Source organism: Anser brachyrhynchus (assembly GCF_964034855.1).
Source record: "Anser brachyrhynchus genome assembly, chromosome: Z".
NCBI lineage: Eukaryota > Metazoa > Chordata > Aves > Anseriformes > Anatidae > Anser > Anser brachyrhynchus.
Genome location: NC_137697.1, coordinates 23019316 through 23037349, shown reverse-complemented (window position 1 = coordinate 23037349; position 18034 = coordinate 23019316). Strand labels below are relative to the sequence as shown.

At 40.1% G+C, this 18034-nt stretch overlaps 1 protein-coding gene across 1 annotated transcript in view; it reads left to right on the top strand.

Annotated features, from left to right (window-relative positions):
* PGM5 (phosphoglucomutase 5) overlaps nucleotides 1-18034 on the top strand; it is an 85375-nt gene that overhangs the window by 35272 nt on the left and 32069 nt on the right. Inside the window, exon 7 of the mRNA XM_080572914.1 lies at nucleotides 15813-15928. Coding sequence (XP_080429040.1) covers nucleotides 15813-15928 — 116 coding nt within the window. The remainder of the gene's footprint in view (nucleotides 1-15812; nucleotides 15929-18034) is intronic.

Genomic DNA, 18034 nt, shown 5'->3' with positions numbered 1-18034 from the left:
TGAGAAGAAATGTCTCCTCATTTCCAGCCTAAACCTTCCCTGGTGCAACTTGAGGCCATTCCCTCTAGTCCTGTCACTAGTTACCTGTGAGAAGAGGCCGAACCCCAGCTCCCCACACCTTCCTTTCAGGTAGTTGTAGAGAACAATAAGGTCTCCCCTGAGCCTCCTCTTCTCCAGACTAAACAACCCCAGTTCCCTCAGCCGCTCCTCACAGGACTTGTGCTCCAGGCCCTTCACCAGCTTCGTAGCCCTTCTCTGGACACGCTCCAGGGCCTCGATGTCCGTCTTGTAGTGAGGGGCCCAAAGCTGAACACAGCACTCGAGGGGCGGCCTTACCAGAGCTGAGTACAGGGGGACGATCACCCCCCTGGTCCTGCTGGTTACACTATTCCTAATACAAGCCAGGATGCTGCTGGCCTTCTTGGCCACCTGGGCACACTGCCTGCTCATGTTCAGGCGAGCATCAATCAGCACCCTCAGATCCTTTTCCTCTGCACAGCTTTCCAGACACTCTGCCCCAAGCCTGTAGAGCTGCATGGGGTTGTTGTGACCAAAGTGCAGGAGCCGGCACTTAGCCATGTTGAACCTCATCCCACTGGCGTCTGTCCATTATACATATATATGCATCTATAAGGAGGAATAGTTTCCTATATATTTAGCTGACCACAGTAATACATAAATAATTTTTACCCTAGCTGATTTGCCCATGAGACCAGTAAGAGTTTTTTTGTTTTCATTATTACATCGCTTCTATTACTCATTTGATGTTCTGAGAAGTATGGTCTTTGTTGTTGAGGAACCTGCACTAATACCTAGGTTTTTATTAAGGTTTCGGTGTACCAGTAGTGTTTGTTGCCACTAAAACAACATCATGAAGTTGCCAAGATGTTACAGTGTGAACTAAATCACAGTCTGTAGATTTCCTTTAAGGATTGCTTCATTCTCTTTCTTTTGCTTGGTACTGTGGATCTCGGATGTGGCATGCATACAACTACAGTACCATGTGAGCCTGTTCTGCATCTGTGTGCTCTAGAAGGCATTTATGTCAAATCGGCATTTATTTCCCTCTCCAATTAGCAAAGTTCATCAGTACCTTCCTGCTACTCTACTATATCCTTTTACTCAAATGCCATAAACATAATTAATCTTTATAGCTAATATAGGTTAGGTATAGGTACATCTGTAATCATTGTAATTCACATTCTTTATGGGATTTTCAGGAATTGTTGTTTGCTCCATGTTTCAATTTTCTTCACATTTTTCACATTTTCTTTTTACTATGTACTTCTACTGTGTATTTTTTGTCTAGGAAGAATAAGAGAGCAACCCCACACTTTGGCTGTTTTCTGCCACAAATGCCACTACAAATACTGTGACCCTAGATAGCAAATTTAGCCTCTCCTCTCCTGCCTTAAGACTGACAGAATGCTGTCTATGGATACACTCCAAGGTGCAAGGTGGCATACTAAAGGTACCACTCCATACCTTTTTTCCCCAGTAACTCGTAATGTTTTTTAGAGATGTAGACTCACAGCATGCTATATGTCTCCTGTAGTATGCCAGAGAGCCTCCTTGCTTGAAGTCAATGTCCAGACATCACAGGTGGTTTGTCTGGCCTGCAGAATCTTTCTGTGATTCTGGAGAGTGACCAAGTACATATGTAGCAAGTGTCTCTGGACATTTACTGCTGGATTGTGTTAGGAAATGAGCTTGGTCATAGATCTATTTGTAAATTGGAGAATTAATGTTCTTTTGCAGCTGTTCCAAACTGACTGATCACTTATTGCTGGGGTAGTCTGCTGAATTGTTTTACCTCTGCAGTAATTCTGTGTCACATTTTTTCAGTCTTTTTTTCCTATGTGAAGATTGACTTCGTAGGGAAGACTGGGCATGATGCAATCTTAAGGATTGCTCCTCTGTGGGCCAGACAGCATCGACTGTCCACACCAACTCTTGGTTCTTAAGTCTTCTGGAACGGAGAGCTAATTCTATATCCCTCCTTTCTATTTGAATCTTGTTTAGATAGTTCTACAGAAGCACAAGAAATTTTGGTCTAAAACCATATGAGTCTATGAGTTCACAGCAAGCGTGCTGTGATCTGATGCAACAGTAAGATTACTTCTTGTTCAAATGAGTCAGGTACATCAAAAGATCTCAATTTCTTTTTGTCAAACTTCTGTACAAACGTAATTTGTTTTGTTCTTTCTCCCATAATTTAGCAATGCTTAAGGCCTGATTCATGCTTGCCTTTGCCAACTCTAGGATCTTACTGAGTTTGTTACCATTCTGAGCTGCGTGCTCATCCTACAGTTTACATCTGACTTCTCTGCTTTGCAAAAATTGGCTTTGCAGTGGGTATCACTCAGACAGTATAATTGGAGAGACTAAACTGAGGTTTCTATAACTCACTGGCTTGAAGTGTTGGTAGAATGTCGTGCTGAGTTTACCATAATAATGTTTAACTGTAGCTTAGACTAACCCATCAGAACCTTCCTTTTCTATTCTTATAGCCACCACCAAATGCAGGAAGAATCAAGCTCCACATGTTGTATGTTTTCAGAGTAATACTTTGTTATTTGTACCAGATGAGTCCATTCTTTGTGGTACTGAAGAACGTTGTGGAAAGCCCTGCAGTATCTTCTTAGAAATTCTTCAGAAGGATCATTCAGCACATTACGGTTTGTTAATCATGAATGGCTGAGAGTCCCTGTAACACTTCAGTATGCCTCAGAGTATTTCCATACCTGAGACAAAATAGGCAAGGGGTCTACTTAATTCCTCCTGTGCCCATTGCTCGTGCCCCAGTTTAATGAGCCCCTTATTTACACACCCTTTATTTAACCTGCTATCTCTAGGATCTTTTAAACATCACCCTTTAACTTGGGAAACTGCTCCAAGTTATAATAAGTGAGGCAAATCCGTGTGGGCAGAGACTGAGAGGACAAAAATAACTTCTTAACATTCATTAAGTGTTCATTTTAGAATGTTTTCTTTCCCCATGTGGATGTGATGAGATGCCCTTCCTCCCTCAAACTTTGGAGTCTGTTTATGTCTGATTGGTACTTCTGGTTAAAGAAAATGAGGGACCTGCAGGGTCTAGGCAGGAGGAACACATGCAATATCTAGTCTCAGCACAGACAAGTATCTCAACTCTTTTTATTAACACTAAAGAATTGCTGGGGTTTCTTATAGGGTGTGTGTTCACAGCATCCTGTTTTTCTATACAGATGTACACAATGAGGAGAAATCAGGAGCAAGAGGATGAACACAACCATTTTTGTGCATTAGAAGTACTTCTTCCCTCCCCTTAAAATAATAAACCTTTGAACTTATCTTTATTTACACAGACCTATCCACCTTGGCATCAGTTTTTTTTTCTCTTCATAAGGAACAGTATTTCTGTCTGCAAGGTGCTGGATTTGTTAGATTTCTTGGAAGCAGGCTTTACAGTGCAAGTAACTACTCTTGATTTTTTAATGGGTGCTTAATACTCAATAAAGGAAAATAGTTGACTTTTGCCTTTTGGCACCAGTTCAGCAAAATACTTAAGCATACACTTAACTTTCAGGCTTGTGAGAAACCCCAGAGATTTGAATGGAAATATGAAAGACCTTTTTAATAGTTTATTAAAAAAAAAAGAATGGAGAATAAAAAAAAATCACAAAGCACTCGTTTTTCCATGACTTCAATGTTTTTATCTTTTCCCCCATTTTATTATGTGCTATCCTTGTTACTTTTTGGCTCTGAGCCTTTCTATAAAACACTTGTTGTTCTGTATAGTAGAAATTGCAGTTGTACCGTGACCGGGTCAGCATTCTCTTAGCATAAGCCTCCCAGATTGCTCCTCTTCATAAATCTCAGCATGGGTGGCACATTCAAGCAGGGCTGAGAAGACATAAGAAGACATGGAAATGGTGTGGAACACAACTCAGAAAGCTGGGTTGCTTGTCCACAAACAGTACTCTAGTTTGAAAGCATATAAAATCTGAGAAGTTTCTGGAGAGTGCTCCACCTCAGGGAAGATTCAGTGCCTGTATCATGCCTACATCACTCAGCGCAGTGTTTTTTCTGGAAGCCTAAGTAAGCCCATATGTCTACATGTTATAATACAGAGCAGTGCAGAGACACTAGCTGGAGTCCCACTGCATGTGTGTTTGTGCTAGCAAGGCACCAGGAGATCAACCAGCAGAAGAACAGTGCCCCACTGATGAGACCAGACTGCTTCCTGCTTAACAGATAAGCTTCTTCACAGTGAGGTTAGTAATCCCTGAACCATGCTGTGTTGCACAGTATGACATGCTTTACTATCACTTGCACCTTCAGAGCAGGACAGCTTTGTGGAGCTGAACCTGAGAAGTGCTGTAGACTTATTTCTTGTCTTTTTTCTTGTTTCTTGTGCAGTCATGACTATGTTTTCTGTCATACACAGTAGAAAAGAACACTAGTATAAATTCTAAGAATAAACTCTTTCTATTAGCAAACTCAGTGCAGATATAGACATTAGGGCTGACAGTCAATCTGGATTTAAACACAGTGGATTCATTCTGACTTGTAACATTCAATGGGAGAGAAATGAAAGAGATGTTGGCCATGTGAGGAACCCAACACAGGTAAAATTCTTAGCAGTTTGGAAACAGGATTTTCCATTTATCTAATTCCTAACAAAAAGTATCTGAGAATCATTTATAGCAGCTAGATGTGAATTCACATAAGGTCTGGTTCCTCTACCTGTAATAACAGCAAAAATACTTCTTTTGTAGTGAACCATTTCTCATTATAATTAAATTAATTTTTCTTTTAAACAATTGGATGATTTTTTTTTCTCTTGACCTTTGAACATGCTTATTATTGGAGTATTCTAATTTTAAATGCAGTTTCAAGAAAGTGCCTCTTAGTTACTCTGCTTATAGCAAACACCACCAAGTCAGTATTTATCTGGTTCTATTTTATTATTATCATGCAAAAGTCTAACATCTAACAGTTGTGTCTGTTTATGATTCTTTTCTGAACATGCTAAAATTTGTCAAAGTGCTGAGAATTTTTTTTAAAAGGCTGAGGGAGGAGATTTGGGGGGAGGGTTCTGGAGACTGCAAAGAATTGTGTGTTTTGTACTCTGAGCTACACTGCTTTGTTGCTGACAGTACCGTCCATACCATGATAACCTGGATGAGCAGAAACAGGTGTTGCAGGTTCATTGGCCAGTTTCCTGTCTGAAGGAGGGGTTTCTAATAAAGTCCAGTTTTACATGGTAGGACTTCTTTAATGCTGTATTTCCATGAAAAGAAGGAAACTTAGGTAGGTAACATATGCACAAACTTCAGTTAAATTGAATTAAATACGTAGCTCTTCAGAGAACTTTTGTCTCCCATAGAATCTCATTGCTAGGATGCTTTGATATCATTCAAACTTTACAGGGGAACTTATTAACCAAAGCTGTACTTAAAGGCCATAAAACCTAAGCCTATTAGGTCTCTCTCAGTGCAACTTCTTAAAAGTGGTTTAACTTCTCAGAAGGAGATACTTTAATGCCTCATAATCCCCTTAGCCACAAATTGGGGATGGTAACAATCTCACTGTGATAATATGCATGTAACTACTGTTAATGGTAGTTTTAACATTGACAGTAATTTCATATCTCAATAGCTACAACAATAAAGAAGTTGCAGTGCATGCAAATGTGGGGTGAAAAATTTCATCTTTGAATGCTCTCTATTTTGTTCATTAAAGGTGCATTTACTGTGCCTAGTCACCAGTTAATTCTACATCAATGACATTTCATTCTAGAGCAAATTAGGGAGACTGGTCTGAAGTACAGTATCCATAAAAAAGTACCCTTACACAGTGGATAGGATTATCACGTCAGTTCTGAAGGCAAAAGCAGACTCCACAAGGAGCTGTGCTGGCTGTTTTTACTTTGACCACTTACTCCTTGAAAAGCAAGGAAGAGGCAGAGGCTTTCTGCAGCCTTTTGGCAGAGTTTGCAAGTAGAGCTGTGCTGCATCTCTGCATCTGCTGTCCTGCTTAGAAATGTGTTTCAGTTCGGCAGTGCTCCCCAGCTGGCTATGAAGCTGACACATCAATTTACTTCTACCACCTGTGATTGAATCCCAAAGTTGCCTTTCGGTCTTGGGACACAAGTTAGTTTAACACTGTTTTGTAAAGTGTCTCGTGTACTTCAGAAAGTGCTATCTTTTTTTTTTTTTTTTTTCCCCACAAGGGGTTTGTAAAATTTGGCTGAGGTGTTACAGAATGTGTGCAAGAAAACAGGGTGGTGTAAAACATTGAACTGTGTGTTCACACGATGGCCTACAGGTGGCAACAAGGAATGTAAATTACGCCAAGGCCCCACTGTGTGCGTATTTTGGAGCCAGACTTCCCTTCTCAAGTCTCCTCAAGTCTGCTCGTACTGGAGTCATGGAATCATAGAATCACAGAACAGTTTGGGTTGGAAGGGACCTTAAAGATCAGCCAGTGATGGTTGCTCACCAAACCCCCTGCCATGGGCAGGGACACCTCCCACCAGACCAAGTTGCCCAAAGCCCCACCCAGCCTGGCCTTGAACAATTCCAGGAATGGGGAATCCGCAGCTTCTCTGGGTAACCTGTGCCAGTGCCTCACCACCCTCTGAACAAAGAATTTCTTCCTAATATCTATCCTAAATCTACCTTTTTTTAGATTAAAGCCGTTACTCCTTGTCCTGTCACTATGCTCCCTGACAAAGAGTCCTTCTCCTGTCAAAAAAAAAATAATAATAATTAAAAGAAAAATCCAATGAACTTCAAAGGCCCAAGGGAGATACTAAATTTTTAATTCATTTGTTTTAGGAATTTAGTGCTTATCGTCCACACAATACTTCATGTCCATGCGATATAGTGGTGATTGTGCTGAAAATGAAAGTGTTCCGTGTAGCTCAAATAAGTTTCTGGTATGTATGGTTGCTGTGTTACAAGGCATGTCTCCCACAGTATTCTCCTGGAGAAGCTAGCAGCCCATGGCTTTCACAGGTACACTCTTTCCTGGGTTAAACACTGGCTGGATGGCCAGGCCCAGAGCATGGTGATGAATGTAGTTAAATCCAGCTGGCGACCGGTCACCAGTGATCTTCCCCAGGGGCCGATGCTGGGGCCCATCCTGTTTAATATCTTTATTGATGACTTGGATGAGGGAATTGAGTGCACCTCCAGTAAGTTTGCAGACGACACCAAGTTGGGGGGAAGTGTCGATCTGCCAGAAGGTAGGAAGGCCCTGCAGAGGGACCTGGACAGGATGGGTCAATAGGCAGAGGCCAAGGGGATGAGGTTCAACATGGCTAAGTGCTGGCTTCTGCACTTTGGTCAGAACAACCCCATGCAATGCTACAGGCTTGGGACAGAGTGGCTGGAAAACTGTGCAGAGGGAAAGGATCTGGGGGTGCTGATTGATGCTCGCCTGAACATGAGCAGGCAGTGTGCCCAGGTGGCCAAGAAGGCCAGCAGCATCCTGGCTTGGATCAGGAATAGTGTAACCAGCAGGACCAGGGAGGTGATTGTCCCCCTGTACTCAGCTCTGGTGAAGCCACACCTCGAGTGCTGTGTTCAGCTTTGGGCCCCTCACTACAGGAAGGACATCGAGGCCCTGGAGCATGTCCAGAGAAGGGCTACGAAGCTGGTGAAGGGCCTGGAGCACAAGTCCTGTGAGGAGCGGCTGAGGGAACTGGGGTTGTTTAGTCTGGAGAAGAGGAGGCTCAGGAGAGACCTTATTGTTCTCTACAGCTACCTGAAAGGAAGGTGTGGGGAGCTGGGGGTTGGCCTCTTCTCACAGGTAACTAGTGACAGGACTAGAGAGAATGGCTTCAAGTTGTGCCAGGGGAGGTTTAGGTTTAAAAATTAGGAGACATTTCCCTCTGAAAAAGTAGTCAGGCATTGAAGCGGGTTGCCCAGGGAGGTGATGGCATCACCATCCCTGGGGGTGCTTAAGGAAAGGTTGGACGTGGTGCTTAGGGACATGGTTTAGTGGGTGACATTGGTGGTAGGATGATGGTTGGACCAGATGATCTTGTAGGTCTCTTCCAACCTTAATGATTCTATGATACGATGATTCTATGAAAGGTAGGTAGTGTTTATATGACTTTCCGTTTCTGCTGGGATAATTTTTAGTTTGTGTTGTTGAAAGCATTTAGACACAGGGAAGGGCCAATGTGAGTCTAAGAAGCAGAAGAGATTATTGGAACAGTGAGTTGGCACCACGCTTAATGCTGCATGAGTGCCAAGAGGTTCCATTGATGGAAAGGGAATTCAAACTGTCTTGAATATAATTTAGCAGTAATAGGATTTCTGCATTTATTAGCAATTTGTAACCATACCCAGAACTGTAGCCAGGTGAAAAAATTCACCTGAAGTTACCAATTTTCAAGACAGAAACTACCTTGAACACCAGATACTGATTTAGTGCACTTTCAGTCTACCCACAGAAGTATCTTAGAGTTAAAACTTTGAAGGGGGTGGGGAGGTGGCAAAACGAAAAAAAAGCCAAACAGTTTTAGATCCTTCGTAGCAAAAGTGTCTTCGGGTGCTTTTTGTTTATCAGTTTCTGTTACTGTAATCTTTCTCTGTGAGATGCAGCATACTTAAAAGCAGAAAGAAAATTAACTTGCTGTCTTGTAAGTACTTTTTTTTTTCTTTCTTTCTTTCTTTCTTTCTTTCTTTTTTTTTTTTTTTTTCCCTGCCTTGTGGTCCTGACAGCCTCTCTGCCAACCATAGCGGTTTACGTCTTATCTTAGTGACATGTCCTGGTTATCTGAGTTGTGTGCGAGCACTTAGCATTCCACTGCTTTTTGCTTAATAAATTAGAGACTGGGAGGGAGTAACACTGTAATACTTGACCGTATAAGGGAGGTGACTTGTTTTAGTTCTGCTCCTTGCACAATATGCAGTCGAAGCCTTTTAAGGGAAGGCGGTGCAGACAGAGTGAAAACATCCAGAAGCAGAACATCTATTTCACATTATACTTGGTGCCAGTGCTAGTGCTGTCATTGCTACTGCTGTGAATTTCTCACAGGCTGTTAAGAGTTTCAGAGCTGAAAAGAAAAAGGGGGAAGTTGCAGAAGATATCACAGAAGAAAGTTAAAACTGTTTAGTTCATGGCTCCTGCACCTTGAGAAATAATAATGAAGAGGAAACTGACCAGAGGTGAGCAGAATTAGACTTCCAGAGTTGAGAAACAAAGTAGCAAGGAGTTCTGCAGCATCAATGAGAAGAGAACACCGGAGTGGAAACATCATGCAGTGAGAATGGGATAGGGACTCTGTGGCTGAAAAGACAATGAATATTTTCAAGGAAGTTTAAAAAAAATTCCTTAACAAAGGGATTTAGAAAGTTGGAGAGGGAGTGAGCTAACTAATGCAAACACTGGATGGAGAAGAAAGTGTGGCAGCATGTTAGGAGTTCAATCCTGGATGTTATCTCAGTACTCCAAAAGAATGAAATTTTAGGACTGGTTGAAGGAAACTTAAGTAAGCCTGTGAAGACAAAAGCTGTACGATGTGGCTAGAGAACAGTAAAAGCAGGATCTCTAATAAAGGATCAGAAAAATTGATGTAGGCAAACATAAGTCAGTTATTATGATCTCAGAAGTGTCCAGGGAGTTACAAACATTTTGAAGCATCTGAGTAAATAAAATATCAAATAAAACTCAGCATTTGTGCAGCAAGGTTTGACTGTGCCAGAAGACTATATTGCAGCTAGAGAGATGATTTTCTTGATAAATCATATGCAGATTCTTACTTGAGATATTTTCTGTCCTTTGTGTGAAGAAAGACTACGGAAGTGGGAAGAAAAACTGGCTTTCTTAGCTTCAGTTAAATCATAGTCTTTACGTTAAAATAAAATACGCTTTAGGCCTTAAAAAAATGAGGTTTTTAATCGGCTGGAGATCAGGTAACACAGAGTATATTTCAGTGGCTAAAGTAGAGGTTTAGAAGACCCAGTGTGAACCCTTTTTCTTTTTTAGCCATTAACTCTGAAAGAAGATCTTACAGGTATCTTTTGAGAAATGCCACTACCGCATGCTTTCCTGCAACGACCCATATGTCTGCCTCTCAAATTCTTTCAATTCCTATTGACTTTGTTTGGGCTTTGAGGGTGCTTACCCTCCTGCAGAATGGGGCTCTTTGCTGCCCAAGTTACAGCACCTTGTCTACCTCAGCACTGGCTCCACAGAGTGGAATAGGCTTGAAGAAAATATGTCCATGAAATGCAAGTCTGTATTTTCACGTCTGCTCACCCAAGTGTCTGTGAGCATGCTTCAGATGTGCAGCTGACACCTGTAGGTGGTGGAAGATGAGAGGAAGACATGTAATAGTTACTTCTTTAATAATTATTTTATTGAAATCTTCTTTTTTTTTTCCTCCAGGTTAAGACTACAGAATGAATGCAACACCGCAGTTTACCCTAGCCAGCATTAAATCTACAATGCAAAACTCTAGCCAGTTATTTAGACCAGTTCATGAGGCCTGTCAAAGAAAGCCCTTCCCTCAGTGTTGTGACCTTTATCTTTGCAGTGAACAGGCATTATGACTCTGGCAGGATAATTTTGTTTGATTTACTGATCTATTCTCAGAAGTTATAAAAGTTTCACTGCGCACAAGAAAGTCAGCTTGCCCCAGGCCATTTGTTGTATCTGAATGATGTGTATTCATCAGGTCTTTCTGTGGCATTGTAGAGAATAGGTTGGAGTAAACCCTCCTCTAACTTTTGTGAATGTATGGATAATTCTGCTTAAACCAGTGGTGTTTAGTTAGTGCAGAACCACAGTGACTGAGAGATACCCTCAAGGATCACTTTGCCTTGTTTGGCCATTTGTGAAAAGTAGTTCGTTGTTTTCACTGGATGGAAAACTGAAAGAACAGTCTCGCAAGGTTAATTCCTTTAACTCTTTGAAATAAAAGAATGTGTTTTTTTTTTCTTTTTTTTTTTCTTTTTTCTTCACAATGGAGAGTTACCTTTTTACACAGTTTAAGCAGGATAACATTGTTACTGCTGTGCCAAGGAAAATGATTTGGACCATGGAGAGTCCTGTATCCTCTGTTTTCATAGTTAGATGATCTGCATATGGTTAATGAAGTACAAGGAAGATCTGGGATATTCAGATGTTCAACTGTAAGATAATTTATCCACTTGCCTGGTGCAGAACAGGTAAATTTTCCACATTTGTTTCTCAAGGCTTTCAGAAGCAATTTCAGAATTAGCTATTAATTCTTTTTTCCTGACAGGAAATTTTCAAAAGTCCTGGTCTTCCTTATGAAGCTATGTTCATTATTACTTCCTATGTTCATTATTACCTTCTTTATGAACTAGCCAGCTCATTCTTTGGTGAGCTGTACTGTAGAGCTCAAGAACTGGCTTAACAGTTCTTGGTTGGTACTAAACTCTCCAGTAATTCTGCTTTTCAGTGATGAAATAGCTCAAGCTACTTCTCATAGTTGCATTGTGTGTGTTTTTATGTTTTAATAAAAAATGGACAGCAAGTATAGGTAGTGTGGGAATAGATCCTGAAAATAAAAATGAGAATTGAGTTGTGCAGTAGAAGGGTAAATGTTACTACATATCCTTACAGTAATTATGTTCTTATTTTTACTCACTTTATTATCTCCCCTTGTAAAAACATGTGCTTTTTTTTTGTTTTAATTCACAAAGCATACATAGTTTTAAATAATATGTGTAACTGTAAAAAGTACAGTCTACTATTTCTTGATTTTTTTTTCTTTGTACTTCAGCATACTGGGAACCTAAGTACTTTTAGCTCTGATATGGGCAGAATAACTGAAGTGGCTGCCCTACAGTTCAGGTGGAAGTGTAAATGCCCTATGTCCCAGTCTAGCAAGAGCTTCTTAGTGCTACACACAGACACAAGAAACTTTACTGCGTAATCTCATTGATGTAGTGAGCACTTACGCTGAGAGAAAGCAAGAAAGAATACTGTTTGAAGTCAGTCCCATTAAATGTCTGAGGTGAGAAGAACCAGAATGCCCGGGGTTTTCTGTATTCCTTCCACATAGTTCATACTCACAGAACATATAAACACAGGTATATCAACTGTGTGGTTAGACATAAATAGAATGCCTTTGCTTCAAACAGACTAGGAAAAGAAACCTATTCATATGGCATGTTTTCTTCCAGTTTTTCTTTTGAATTGCTCTGGAGGTACTTTCCAACCATTGAGTCAGAACTCTTGACAGTTGACACTTACACACAGAGAACTCAGAGGGTTAGGTACTGTCCTTACAGAAGCACTGCTGCATCAGTATCTCGGTGATGATTCATCATTCAAATGTATATAATAACATACAAAATTTCCTCAGAAGAGTGGGACAGTGTGTCCGTGACTTCTACAAGTTATAATCTCTTTGCAACAGCAGTTCCAAAACTCATTTTCTGAGAGAAATAGTATCCTGTCTGACCATGAGATCTTATGTAGACAGCAAAAACTTTATGGTAACCACCTGTCTAACTCCCCAAAATTTAGGGATTCAAGAACTCAGACTCCAGTTTAAACATGCAGAAAGAAGAAGAAAAACTTTAAAAGCTGCATACACATAGACTTGTTTGAACTATCCTGTAAAAGTACATTGCTAAAAACATCATAGATTGATTGTTGTTTTGGATCTGTGATCGAGTACAATTACCATGACCAATTGTTCATGCAGAATTACATGTTCCAGGAATCCTCATCATAAGCTTTTCTTTGCCTAGTGGAATAAATGTCTTCTTAGTGTTTTTTAAACTTTTCATGAAGTCTTATGCTGCGTGAGAGAGTGCTGGAATCTTCATTAGTACATAGAAACTAACTACCAAATTTTGGACCACGAGAAATGCAATGCTTATGTTTCAGATGGCACTTCTTTTTACGTATCTGCCTTTGCAGTGACTGAAAGCTCTGATTTTGTCATGTCTACAAGAAAGCAGTTTGGCTGAAAAAAAATGTTTGAGTAACTGAAGATACTTTTTTTTTTTAACACTGGTGTTATGCCTGTCTTGCTTCTTGTTTCAAAAGATGCAGATGTACTGAAAATCCCCCTTCCTCCACCACTGCTCAATCTCTATTTTCCATGGCTTTGAAGATTTAGTAATTTCCCAGTTACAAAATATTTGTTTCCATCTTCTGAGAGTTATTGTCCTGTAGCTTGTGTTATTATTTGTTTGATCTGACACAACACATTATTGCTCTTAATCTGCAGTTTTGAGTATTTTGTTCATCTTCCTGTGGGAATCCATATTTTCCAGGGTGGTCATCGGCTGTAAATGTCTCCAAGTTGCACAAAGGCACATGCTGTATTTATTGGGACTTCCACTTTATTTCAGCAAAATGACAATAAAAAAGATGGTGCTTATTTTTTAGTGTGCTTTCAATAGCTCTCATCTTCAGTGTTTAGTGATGTCACAAATTTAGTATGGGAAATTTAAGCATTTTGTGTAGAATTTATAAATGCAGAAGATTTTATTGAATTGATCTGTCCATCCTTTGCTCACCGATATTTATGCTCTGCTGCCAATAATTGTGACTGGTAGATACTGATTCTTTAAAGTTGTCATATTTAAAGTGTACATTCTCCTCAGATTACTAACCATAGGCATAGATTTATGGGCAAGGCAGGGATAATCTTGGGCTGGGTACAGTAAGAGTAGCCTTATATTTTTCCAATTTGCACCCTCTAGTCATTGTAACACCCCTACACTGAGGATGGGGCTCTTTGCAGTGCTGCTTTGATGAGATGCCAGTCTTGTCAGATATTATAATAATTGCATGTTAATTCAGACAGACTGTTGGTTTATTAATACTATTGCTTTTCTGTAGCTTTGAGGCAAAGAAAGATTATTATGAAGGTTATTGTGGTTTGTGTTACTCAGCTGGGACTGAAGCCTTTTATTTTTACAGTGCTTTGAAAACAGTACTAGTCCTTGCTCAAAAAGTGACAGTCTAAATGGGGAAAACAGGCAGAGAGAGGAAAGTGAATCTCCTCTGGACACAAATTATAGCAGAAATCATTCTGGTTTAGAATATGGTGTATTGTTGAGTACCTTATTTACTAGATCTTTTGCTTGTTGCGTAATATAATGTAACTATCTTCCCTCCAGCACTGCTGAACAGTAGTAGCTAAAGTTGGCCTGAATTTGCTGCTTCTAACTATTTACTCTGTTAAAGTCTATTTACTCTGTTGAAGTCTGTGAGAATCAAGAACAAACAAAAAATAATTGCTAGAAACAGTCTTGTATTTCACTATAAACTTTATACATATGTATTTATATTTATATTATGTTTGTTTGTTTGAAAGACATAGTCTAAGTTAAACCCAATACCAACAAATCATTATCTGTATTTTCAGAGCTGGCCTAGTAAACAGAAAACTTTCAACAAGCATAACAGTCTCTGGGAGACTCTCATGCTCATCAAGATAGGTCCATCTGAGGCTGTTTGTCCCCAAACTAGAGGAATACAGAAAAGTGAAAGGGAAGAGATTTCCTTCTCTGTTAACAGTACCAGGATATTGGAACATTTCTGCAAACAGAGATATTCCTGGTATATTATTAGGCTACCTCAAGAGAATTAGTTTTGCTCTTCAAGCATGTTAGTCACTGTTTTCTGTTTGATTGTTTTCTACATTTTGGCAGGATTGTCCCGTTCCCAGCCTGCAATTATTGTCACACAGAGATTAAATCCTTTTATGTTTTTTATTTTCTGCAGAGCCAGCTAGAGCCCTTTTCAGCTCTGCACTGTATAACATCTATTATGCAGTGATATATCTAAGGGTCAGTAATACAGCTAGTGCTGTATAAACACAAGAGGTACACTTGCCTCTAACTCTACACAGACATGAAAGCTGAGTTTAAGATTAAACATTCTGATAATTCTTTTTACTCCAAGTACCTCTCTAGCTCTTTTCAAATAGGTATTAGCAACTCTTACTTGATCTCATTTATAAACACCGTTTTTAGGGTGTAACATATAGATACAAAAATGAACACCTATTCCTAGAATATATGAAAATACTACAGTGTGTAAACGTACCTGGGTTCTGACTGATGTTGGTTTCTGAGACAAGGATCAGTTTTGAATGGTGCTGTTGGTCTGCCATGTTGTGTTTTACTTCATAGTCTAGCTGTCAGGAGACAGAGCGAAACCTACAATATTCCTCAACTGAAGAAGTTGCCAGCAGGTCAAGGAGGTGATCCCCCCCTCTGCTCAGCCCTGGTGAGGCCACACCTGGAATATTGTGTCCAGTTCTGGGCTCCCCTGTAAAAGAGGGACATGGAGCTACTGGAGTGAGTTCAGAGGAGGGCTACGAAGATGATTAGGGAACTGGAGCACCGGTCATACGAGGACAGGCTGAGAGAGCTGGGCCTGTTTAGCCTGGAAAAGAGAAGAATGAGGGGAGACCTCATCAATGTGTATAAATATCTGAGGGGAGGGTGCCAAGAGGATGGAGCCAGTTTCTCTTCAGTTGTGCCCAGCAACAGGACGAGAGGCAATGGGCACAGACTGAAGCACAGGAGGTTCCGGCTGAATATGAGAGGGCACTTCTTTACTGTGAGGGTGACAGAGCACTGGGACAGGCAGCCCAGATAGGTTGTAGAGTCTCTTCTCTGGAGATATTCAAAACCTGCCTTGATGCTATCCTGCGCAGTGTGCTCTAGGTGATCCTGCTTGGCAGTGGGGTTGGACCAGATTGTCTTCAGAGGTCCCTTCCAACCTAAACCATTCTGTGATACTGTGATCTCAAGCCATATATATAAAAAACCACAGTCTTAATTGTTGGTGTTTTATTCTGTCTTCTATAGAGTGGCAAAAGTAATGAAGGTTCCTGTGTATGAAACACCAACAGGATGGAGATATTTTTCCAATCTCATGGATTCTGGACGTTGTTCACTCTGTGGGGAGGAAAGCTTTGGCACTGGTAAGTAATACATAATCAAAGATTTCCACAGACTTTTAATGACAATATTTTTTCAAAGTTAAACAAGTCAAAGCCAAAAAAACCATCAAATTAACTCGATCTTGTGCTTGAACAGAGGACTGTCAGTTGGTTGTATCTTGAACATCTTCTTGCAATCTCTGTTGTTCATATACTTTTGGAGTAAGAAAAATGTGAAAGATGGACATTGTGAAACCATAGGCAATCCTATCACTGCCCAGACAGCTTTCAGAGATGTCTGCCACTCTCTTCTGACTTGGACATTATGCAGAAGGATCTCACTGGTCACACTATAATAGTATTTTTCACAGACTGCAACAGCCTTTTGAGGAATGTTGCCTGCATACACATGGTTCTTGTGGACTTGTGGATGAGTCTACAAAGCATGAAGACTGGTATGTCTAATGGCATATCTAGTCAAACCTGTTCCAAACATCCCATGTTTAGAACATCACAATTACTGGACAGTCAGATAAAGATAAAATCATCACTAGAATAAATTCAGCTGCATGTCAGCACTTATTTTCTCTAAGTATTTGTCCCTCATCTGTCCCAAGACCAGTCAACAACAGAGTGCAGAACTAAAGACAAATCTGAGCAGTCCTCAAGAATTCAGTACTGATGGTATTCAGTCAGAGCAAACCAGAAGAGTCTTTACTCTGTAAATCTACACAAACATAGTTTTGGATTATGAGAGAAACCAAATACATTTTACAGTGTTTGGTTTTCCTTTTCCAGATTTTGCCACATAAATTATTTCTACTTTTTTTTTAGTAGTGGTAGTAGTAACTGGAACCAGGACAGTTACGTTATAAATGTTTTTGAATAATCACATATCAGAATTACTTGACCTATTTCCTGGCTAATTTATTCTGTATTTTGATGTGAGTTCCATGGAGTTTGATTTTTTGGTGTGTAATTCATTGCCTACAGCTTTTCACAGAAAGTTATTTATCATGCAGTGAAGTTTGGTTTACAAATTTCTTGTTGCTTTCTTTAGTATTTAGTATTAGTTGAGATTAGAGCAGAATGCTGCTTTTTTAAAAATGAAGACTTCTTTAAGGCATACACATGCCACTTTATACAGTAGCCTCTCATTAACTTTCCTGTAAGTATCTGGATTATGATGGAAAAAACAAAAATATGTTAGATTTCTTTGGGTGCCTGTCTGTAGGAAGTAAAAGAAATTAAATGAATGATGAATGTGTATTTTGCTTTCTGTTCTGAATGTGAATGACTGTCCCAAGATAGGAAACCTAGTTGCCTTGCCTTAACTGCTGTGAGGAGCAGAGATTTGTATTGCCTTGGGTGTATCTTTTGAATGGATATTTTTAATGGTCTTTTGCAGGGTCATTGAGTGACAGTTCTAGTTTGGAGAGAAGGGTGTTTCTAGAAGTAGGAAGGTCTTGTTCTTTTCAGAACATACTGTCTTTTGCTGCCATATGCTTTTAGACCACATCTCCATTTGCCCATGAGAGGTCTTTACTGGGCAGCTTTCAACTTTTACTGTGTTTTGATGCTTTTTCACCAGGCCAGTTCTGTACCCCTTCTCTCTAAATATTAAAGTTCCTCTTGCATATCTGACGACAGATATTATCATGAAAGTTGGGTGCCTCTTGAGACATCAACAGGACCTCAGTAGCACCCAAATTATTTTGGGAAAAAACAAAAACAAAACCAACCTACTTTCATTGTCATGCTGAAGGAAGAGAAATGTGGATTGTGACTGGAAGGACTAGGAATTGAGACCTGTAGGAGTTTGGTGGTGAGCTCCTATACAGGTACTGAAGTATGTCTGCACACCCTAGCCTGCTAAGTGTATCATGTCTTACTGCATGCAGTTTTGTCTGCAGAGGTAATGCAAAGCAAGCAGTAGTAGCCTGTACGGGCCGTATGCCGTGACAAACCACTACTTCAGGCCTGTTTCTGGTTGGGAAGTAAGGCACCTAGACCAGCTTCATCTGGTGGTGTTGATTATGATTCTTGTAGATGTTTCCTTTCTCAGGGAGAAGAGAGGCATCTTTGCTTGCTTAATAGTGACTGGCTTCAAAGGACAATTGTCAGGAAAAATTTATAGTTCAGTGTGGT